The 9959-nt window shown below is 36.9% G+C and overlaps 1 protein-coding gene across 1 annotated transcript in view; it reads right to left on the reverse strand.

Moving 5' to 3' along the window:
• The window catches only part of LOC106816744 (tudor domain-containing protein 7-like), a 46805-nt gene that overhangs the window by 8449 nt on the left and 28397 nt on the right, over positions 1 to 9959 (reverse strand). The window contains exons 12-22 of the mRNA XM_014821370.1: positions 8628 to 8771; positions 8260 to 8367; positions 7468 to 7608; positions 7091 to 7184; positions 5557 to 5694; positions 5298 to 5398; positions 3954 to 4121; positions 3383 to 3478; positions 2910 to 3022; positions 2461 to 2578; positions 771 to 1145 (exon numbers count right to left, since the gene is read on the reverse strand). Of these exons, the coding sequence (XP_014676856.1) occupies positions 771 to 1145; positions 2461 to 2578; positions 2910 to 3022; positions 3383 to 3478; positions 3954 to 4121; positions 5298 to 5398; positions 5557 to 5694; positions 7091 to 7184; positions 7468 to 7608; positions 8260 to 8367; positions 8628 to 8771 (1596 nt within the window). The remainder of the gene's footprint in view (positions 1 to 770; positions 1146 to 2460; positions 2579 to 2909; positions 3023 to 3382; positions 3479 to 3953; positions 4122 to 5297; positions 5399 to 5556; positions 5695 to 7090; positions 7185 to 7467; positions 7609 to 8259; positions 8368 to 8627; positions 8772 to 9959) is intronic.

Genomic DNA, 9959 nt, shown 5'->3' on the forward strand with positions numbered 1-9959 from the left:
ATTTTGAAGATTCATGCGGTTGCACGTCTGCCAAATTTTCTTCGGACATTTGTTGAAAAAATACGGCTAACGCTCCATTAGGAGTGTTCCCAACTTTGATATCATTAATGATTAATGATTAATGATTAATGATTGATAATCCTAACCCTAACCCTAACCTAAATGACATTAAACCACAAACTAATATTTGACCATATATATATATATATATATATCCAAATCCAAATCCTTTGTTTAACAAGCGTGCAATTAAAAGAAACCTGTTATACCCACTGTATACTGGTACAATAGTGTACAAATATTGCAGAACTGGACAAGATTTACAATATAGTTATCTTACAATTTATAAATTCTCAGTTCAGTTTCTTCAGTCAATAACTGGTAAAACACTGCTCCATTTTATGGCAATAATTTGTTGAAAGACTCATCATATTGCATCACAGAGAAAGATGTTCCTAATGAAACTAAGATTTTCATAGTAAGAGTTTTGGTTTAGCTATAGGCAATAGCAGAGGTTTCATTAATTCAACGTACATTATTTTAATTACACAATTACATCAATTAGACTGCTAACTCCGTATTTCCAAATAATCTTGTTATAATAAAACTAATCTGTTCAGAGACTAGTCTAAATTTTATCATTATAATCGATGAACATGTTTGCAGTTTTAAAACAATATTTGCAAAGATATTAGATTTCCTTCTACCAAATCTACATTAATTATACTCAGCTCATTAATTATTACATTAATCAGCTCTGGTATGCTCACCTGAGGAGGGCTTTGGAATCTGAATGGTTCTGACAAGGGCTCGGTTCCACGCCACGTGTCTATCCTAAACGGTGACAACTGGCAGGCTGATTGTTGGTGCGCAGGTAGCGCGGTCGCTTCCCATTGTGCAGGAACCTGCTTCGCCACACTTGTCTCTACCCGGTGACTAGTGTCTGATAGTGACTTCTCTGAGCATGTGTTTTCCAGGCTGATCTGTCTCATCGGGTTTGACAGTTCACTGTGCACGATCGGCTGCGGTATCGTAAACTGTGGCTGCGCAGCGGCTGCTGTTACGCCACCTCTGATGCCGAGAAATTCCAAGTCATCAGCCATCGCCTTACTCCACTTTTCAAAGCTGGCTCTGTCATCTTTTGCCTTTAGGATATATATATATATAGCTGATCACCAACATGGTACAACACTGGATTTACTTATTAATATGCAGGTTATACACGCTACTGTAAAGTTAAAAGGATTATGTCTGATTATTAGGAGAAATACGAACAGCACCAAATATATCCTTGCTCCTCTTACTAAATAAAATTTGTGTTAAAGATATTGAAAATCTTCGCAATTATTTGTTTGCATCAAACACAGCCATAAACTAGACAGAGTGCACTCACGGAGAGTGCATACCTCCGCCAGCGAGGTACCTAGCGCCGTCCAACTCCGTTGGGCGGAGGTAAATATGGGTATAATCAAGAGCGTATTAAGAAGGAGAGCGTACAATGGTGAAATGCTGAAACCATGTTGCAGTATTAGTCGAATTAATAAACTTTCCCCATTTTATTTTGATGATTCTTTGCGGTAGTATTGATCAGCTGTCCTACCTTCCTAATATATAACAAACCGCTTGTCCCTACGATGCTCCTACGCTGAGATAACGAGCGGTGAAAATCTGGTATTTTTTGCCGAAAACCAACTCGAGATCCCGGTTGGCTGGAACCCTCTCTCGTTCTGTGGCCTTTATGTTGCTTCCGGTCGCCGCTGTGTAGCGCCATGGTAGCGCCGACTCATTATGTCAGTACTACAGAGTTTACTACATCCATCGTGAGGTGGGCACAGGTGGGGGTCATCACTACGGCAATCAATAACAGACATCATTCATTCCATTTGTCAATCATTGACGGAAACACGCGAGGTTTCCCGAAGCTATCACAAAGCGAGAGAGGGTCGCAGCCAACCGGGATCTCGAGTCGGTTTTCGGCAAAAATACCAGATTTTCACTGTTCATTATCTCAGTGTAGGGGCATCGTAGGGACAAGCGGTTTGTTTTATATTAGCAAGGTAAGACAGCTGATCAATAATACATCAAGAATCGTCAAAATAAAACTGGCGAAGTTTCTTAATTCGACTAATACTGCAACATGGTTTCAGCATTTCACCGTTGTATGCTCTCCTTCTTAATACACTCTTGGTATAATGTAATAATACAGCAATTTATGCACAAAGAGTGGAACAAAATCATATATAGTATAATTGTGTATTTATGGTACATCATTTCTAAAAACACTGCTAGCACTATATAAGGTCAGATTATCACAAACCTATCTCAAACAAATGTCGTACCGAAACCTTTCACTCCTTTATATACTGTAGGCATTTCGTGGTGCATTAAAATATAAGACCTTTCCCACGTAGTGAGTTACAGCATATCAAGCACACCGGTATTTGAGCGCCTCACAATTACCCGATTTTCAGCTTGCTGCTCAGCGAGGATAGCAAGCAGCTGCTCGTTGATATTTACATCCTCTTCTGACGACGTATCATATAGGACCAGGCGGGCACTGTTGTCATCCACTAGGTCTCTGCACAAAATAAGGTACACTCACGTCCCATTGATTGTCCTACAATAGTTGCATATAGTGAACCATAACATTGTTCAAATACTATAGCGATGGGTGAGATTTGTACAGGTTAATGACCACTACTAATGTTTCAGAATAAATATGCTGCCACTATTTAACGCAGAAACATCATAAAGCTATCGTTATGTTATATAGATATCCAGTCAACCTGGCTTTCAATGTGTATACTATACTTTGCTATGCCACTTACTACATTTTACACATCACCAATTCCACTTTGGTAAACCACCTATCAATTCATTTGTAATCCTAGTAGACAGAGGCACAATACCTTTCATTAACTTCAGCAACCAATGTTTTCTCATGAGCAAGGTCTATTAATTTTTCCATCAAAAGAAGATTTTCTTCTGCACCTTCTAAGCCCATCAGCTTGCAGTTGATTGCCTGTATAACGCAGTAAGTAATATCAGTAATATGTACCCAGCTGCATTGTGTTATCACACTATTCTTCTGCATATAGACTGACAGATGCTTACAGACAGCTCAATTGACAATGCAACCCATAGATTCAAGAAGCAAAATCTTATAGTATATCTGTACTGTTATAGTTTAAGGCGTAAAATTAATTTGCAATGAAATTGACACGAACCAAGTTTCTTTATTCAACACAATTTTTTTATTTAGGTTTCCAGTATAAACTATTTAAGGTTCATTTATTACAGAATATTTATTCAACAAGTCAATGATCCTTCTAATTGTGTTCTTTATTCAATGGCAAATAAACGACAAAATATTGCACAGTACCTGATATGGAAGCCTACAAAACTCTGTTGCTAGATTCCTTAGAGATGTGATTGGTATATGGTCACTTTCGCCTGTATCCTGGTAAACTACCTTGACCTACAATCAATGAGGTTAAATTACCAAATAAAAAGGTAAAATATAAAAGGGTTATTTACCATTTAGGTTATTTTACCAAAGGGTTAATTACAAAAATAATATGCTGACCTATATTTCAGTTCATATTTACTGAAATAATAATACATAGACAAAATATCTCATTACAAATACTAGGTGATATATAGATACTATGTGCATGTACACGCAGTTACTTACGCCTATATTCTATGTACTTATGTTGTTTATGGGTATAATATTACTTAAATTAGTAGTATGTAAACAGCAGCAAGATTTCTTAAATACTAACTATCAGTATACGTTCAAACAATTTAGCACGTACACAACTATTCATGAGTGAGGAAATCAACGCTGCACTACTGTGTAAGTGTGAGACAGCAATCGTCCTGTGCCACACCATATCCATATATTAGTGGCTCAAACTCCCTGTATTTACAATAGATGATAATCAACGTACGTTATTGCTGCCTGGGTCGCAGCCATGCACCTCTGCACGCATCCATGCCCCTTCCTCCGACAGTGCTGCATATATTTCCCCAACGACCGGCTGGGTGACTGCTGGCAGCTTACTGGTGTGCCTGCAGTAGTACGTGTCCATTTCTTCTTGTAGTTCATCAAACCTGTCCTGTTACATAATGTGGGATATGTATAAATGTGCTACGTATCAACAGCTAATTAAATGTAGTATATAACTATGTATATACAAATGTGTGCATGTGCATCGGCGTACACATATTTTAGTTTAGCAGTTTATTTTTAGACTCTATTGTATAATATGGGTATTGTTTGTATTGGAGGGAGGGGGTGCACGTGGTATTGCAGCCCAATGTTGTCAGTTAATGTGCACCATCCCTAATAACACAGGTACACACCTATCTCATTCAAGACTGTGAGATAACTGTTCTGGGCTCAGAGTTGCACCAAAATCACCTAAATAAATTCAACGTTTAGGATGATGATTTACCTGGCTTCTCCCTTGCAGTAATTCCCACTGTGCCCCCTCAGCTCACACAAACACCATTTCTTCCAAAATTCTGCCAATTTTTGTGTACATTTGCTATAATCTCTCAGCATCCTAGTATAGCAGCCAGGATGCTGAGAGCTGCATTGAATATTAGCTGGAAGGACCATGTGACAAATAAAGAACTGTACGGGAACCTTCCCCCCATCTCGGTCAAGATTCAGGCAAGACAACTACGACTTGCTGGCCACTGCTACAGACATCCTGAGCTACCTACCAACAAAGTCATTCTATGGGAGCCTACTCACGGCCACCTTAAACGCAGTAGACACATCAAAACTTCTGTTAAAAGCTTGCTGTCAATGACACAACTGACATCAACTAAAGAGCTGACCACAGTCATGAGCGACCGTGAAGTTTGGAGTGATATATAATCTGTTGTTCCCGACTCAAGGAAGCATCATGCCCACCTTGGTCGACGTAGTAGTAGTAGTAGTAGTAGTAGTTGCTATAATCTATCATAAAGTAATCAAACCTGGCATCAAATAATGTGTATTTTCCTTTACTGTGTGTGCTTGTGTTACTTCCTTTGGTGGAAATCTCCGATTAGATAATGGAAGACGATAAATGCAGAGTTCACGTTACAAAAACTCGTGAGTGTTTCTATAAGTTCAAGGCAATTGTGACGCTATAATTTCAAAAACAAATCACTTTCATAACCCAGAAGATGACTATACCTGATATATAACATGTTACTGTGAATAAATTAATATGTAATATAGATTGCAGAAAACATATAACAGAAACAGAAACAGATAAAATAACTAGAAAGGAACCTACCGAGTACTGTTCTCCAATTAGACGAATAGCAATTTCCGAAGAATTGAATACGTACAGTACAAACACATCCCAGTACTGAGTATCAGGAAGCACTAATGGATCTGAAGGCACACGAATACAACACAAATTTAGTTACTTCATCGCCATACGAAATGCTAATTGACAAATTATTGTTATCTTTTATTTTGTAGCCTATACTTTGAGGTAGTCGTGTAAACTAATAATTAACATTGCAGCTTAAAACACAACCAGTACTTACCAGGGTAGACATCGACGTTAGTAACCTGCTTAACTGGGGAGGGAGGCACCCACTCAAGAACATAGCCCTGCTTTGCTAACAACTTCGCTACAGATTGCTGACTTTCCTCTAGTGTCAGTTGCACAAGGCACCTGCTATCTGCAACAAATTACGAGGCAATTACAGACTTTCATAAAAGTAAATCAGGTTACACAGACAGTGTCTTATCCCAAACACAGAATTCAACAATTTCGTCAACAGCAGGCACAAACAGTTACAGTATTTGTCATTTCCTGAATCTTAACAAATCAAAATCTGTCCAACAAAGGTGAATTGATAGTGGCCATGCTGCATGTGTTCCATCATACGGCCAGAGTGAGGCACTGTAGATTGCACGTTTTGACATTGCTATTGTTCTGAACTTGCTATGAGGGAAACTAATGAAATTATGACGAAATTTCTATAAAAACTGGCGAATGAGGATAGTGAATGCCATCATCCCAGAGTGAATCTGATTAGCACTACTCTAGAATTAAGCATACAAAAATTCAAGCTGGGAGCAAATCAGGTTTGCTATGCATGGTTAATGCACTTATATTACCCCTTGATATGCACCTTGCAGCAAATGTACGTGCTATAGCGGATGAAACGAGCTGATAAATACAAAGTTCTATCATTTAATTGGCGTTTAATAGTGAAAACTTCATTGTAAAACTGTGGTGATTTACATGAAACACAACATTTAACTAATATAGTGTGGTCTTTCACATCCAACAGAGTTAAAGGTTTTATCATAACAGTATTTGTGAGATTTCTTTAAATATATAGAACAAATTAATGTTGAGTTGAAGAGGCAAATTTCAACAAGGCAGCTGCCAATTTGTTCATGAACCTATTTTGCTCGAAATCAGAATAGATGGCTGGATTAATACAATCTATTGTGTGTGTGTGTGTGTGTGTGTGTGTGTGTGTGTGTGTGTGTGTGTGTGCGTGTGCGTGTGCATGTGCGTGCGTGCGTGCATACGAGTTTAGAAAGACATAATCATCTCGTTTGGATTTTACCATGTGCCGAAGGAAATTTAAAAGTAGATTATGATAACAATGGTGAAAATATAAATGACACAAAACCAAGGGTAACAAGATTTTCCAGGGTGTTACAGCACTGTTGCCAAATGTGAACAAGAAATGTAAAATAGCTTCAGCGACACGAGTAAAACAAATGGTCACGGTGCAACAATGGCGGTGGACTGACGAAGTGTATCATTATATTTGACATTTGCCCACATAGGGGGATAAACATTTAAAACTATATTGTGACATATCATAAGTAACCAATACTATACACTAATCCACAATACTACCAATATTTCTATCCCAGATTGTGTCATCACAGTGACGTGTTACTTTTATGTAAAGAAACTCAGCAGTCACCTTCCTGGATGCTTTTACATTAAGGAAGCAGTAATTATTCACGCACATATCAATTTCCACAAATGCTTTGTTGCTGCAAGCCACTCTAAATACAATAAGCTATAATAAAGGCTCACTATCCTACCAATGATCTCCACCACCTCCATGGTCATGCGTTTTCCATCCGTCACCTTAAGAAGCTGTACAGCTGAATCTGTGTCCCACTCATCTGATGTGCCCTACAACAGAAATTCTCTGTGAGTTCATATACAACTATGAAGATAAGTGTATGATATGCATGATGCAATAATTATGCATGGCAATGCGATTATTTCCCCCTTTTGAAAAATAAGACCAGATTAGTTTAAACGTGATGGGATGAAATAGGATAAAAAAAAATTAATATTAAACTGCATTAGGTTACTTGGAAAAATTAGCAAGTCTCATAAATATGATCTTATAAGGACGTTGTATGTATTGCATTTCTTTAATATAAATTGCCCTATATTTACAGTAACGTACACATGTGGGCGCGACTCCATGCAATGTGCATGGTATGGCTTGCATTGGGTAGTTGTACAAGGTGTCGGGTAGTTCCCGCAGATCTGACGACTGAACCATACTCTGATTCCCAAAGTCGATGAACAAAGCGCTTACTTCATTCTAATGATAAAATTAAAAATATAGTGACATTTATACTACATCAAAACACTAACTGATATAATCACATGCAAATGTATGTCAGATACAGACTTTAAGCAAATATGACCACAACATATTTTAAACTAACTGCATTAGTTATTTTTACTTATTAATAACACCAGGAATGAACAAAGACAAACATGTGTTTTTATTTGTTCCTGGTAACATTGCAAATTAATCAATGGTCATGTAATCATTGAAATTTATTTGCTGACAAAAATAAAAGCCATTGCATAATTTATTAAGGATTCGGATAATTAGCAAATTACTGTTACAATAAACAAATCCTATAGTTTAACTTATGTTTGTATGGATACAACATTTGCAGTAACAACTACAAACGCACTAAGGTATGAAAAATTCTCCTAAACTTTAAATTTTTTAATAGATACTTACGCTCGTAAGGTCTATGTCTCCCTGACCTGTTTGACCTGGCTCGTTTAGCTATTTCTGACTAACCCTAACCCTAACCCTATATATAACCCTAACCCTAACCCTATATATATTATATATTATATATATAGATATATATATATATATTAGTCAGAAATAGCTAAACGAGCCAGGTCAAACAGAGGTCAGGGGGACATAGACCTTATCTGCGATACTTACAGGAAACACCTCTAAAACCTTCACACGACACCATGTCTCATTGCTCTGGTAGAATGCAGCATAGAACTGATCAGTCACAGGTTGAACTCGTCTGTGATATGGACTATCCTGATAATACAGTAACTGGCACATCAGTATAAACATCTCACATCAGTCTACGTCTTATAATACTTTACAGCTTAATATTACCTTATTTTAAAAACAGTGCACGAACCAATTTCAATGTTGTAATGGTAATATGCTGGGAAGCAAGCAATATTCATAATTCTTTTGTACATATATCAGGAGTAAATAATCACAAAATTTGTCTCCTAAACCCAATATTTACTCCTGATATATATGTATATATTGTTAATAGAATAACACACCTCACAGCACTCTGATAAAACAGACATGATGGTTTCAATATGTCTATTCTCATCATGAACTGAAAAGTCTCCACACGTGTTTGAATTTGACAGGAACACCTGCAAAATCTCCCCTGCTTCAGGCAGCTCTGACTCTTGTATCACCTAAACAGAAAGGAAAAAAAAGTATATACATTCACCAGTAACGTAAGAGCATTTCTACACAAATGACTATCCAGCAAGTATATTAAAATAAACAACACTGAATATATATGTTGTATATTCGTAAAAATGTGTTGATGCTGTGCAATGCTGATATATGACCTATGACAGAAACCCCCATAATTTATTCAAAATTTTCAAGTGAATTTGGCAATTATATTTTACGATCATCACCTTTTACCATGGCCAAGTAGTTCCCTATCAACTAGGACATCTTAAGGAAACAACTCTTGGGCTTGTTACACATACTCTAGGCTTTTTACACACAAAGTAAACAAACCTGCACCTGTGAGTCAGGATTACCCATGACTTCCGGTGTATGCTGGGAATAAGGAACAGTACGTATAAGTTATGTGCTTTACTAAAATTAGCACTTAGAAAGACGTCAGATTTCAAATTTCAGCTGTAAGAATAAATCACTTTAATGTACGCGTGAAATCGGCAGGTCCTGGACCTTGGACTTGCCCTATTTTCAGACCCTGTTGATACTTTGGTAATAGAGTTCCACGTCAAATGACTACAACAGTCTGGTCTGTCTCTGATCATTCACTGACTTGTTGATCATTGATATGTACCCAATTTTTATGTATTTTTCAGATGAAAAATTTCTTTTCACAGATTCTTTCTACGATATATTTATCAAACTAATGCAAAAAAACATTTACCATAAATCTAACAATGTATCAAACACATACAGCATAAACAAAGAACATAATAAATTCTAGTTATTTCTGCTCTTATTATATGATCAGCTGCACTACGCATATGGTTTCCCCACCTAATTATAAGACGAACGCTCCATTAGGAGTGTTCCCAACTTTGATATCATGAATGATTGATTAATGATTAATGATTGATAATCCTAACCCTAACCCTAACCTAAATGACAAAGCCACAAACGAATATATGACCATATATATATATATATATATATATGTTATTATGACCATTAATGACATTAAAGTGGGAACACTCCTAATGGAGTATCACCCAATTATAATGGGGTGGCATTATACTTAATAAAAAAAAACTTGCTGAACTGCAGTTTAATATCATAGAGTATATAAATTGTAATCACAAAGCCTTTGCAACAACTGATTTCTATGTTAATTAAACTACTATAAAATCAAC

This window comes from Priapulus caudatus, unplaced genomic scaffold, assembly GCF_000485595.1.
Source record: "Priapulus caudatus unplaced genomic scaffold, Priapulus_caudatus-5.0.1 Scaffold33, whole genome shotgun sequence".
Lineage (NCBI taxonomy): Eukaryota > Metazoa > Priapulida > Priapulimorpha > Priapulimorphida > Priapulidae > Priapulus > Priapulus caudatus.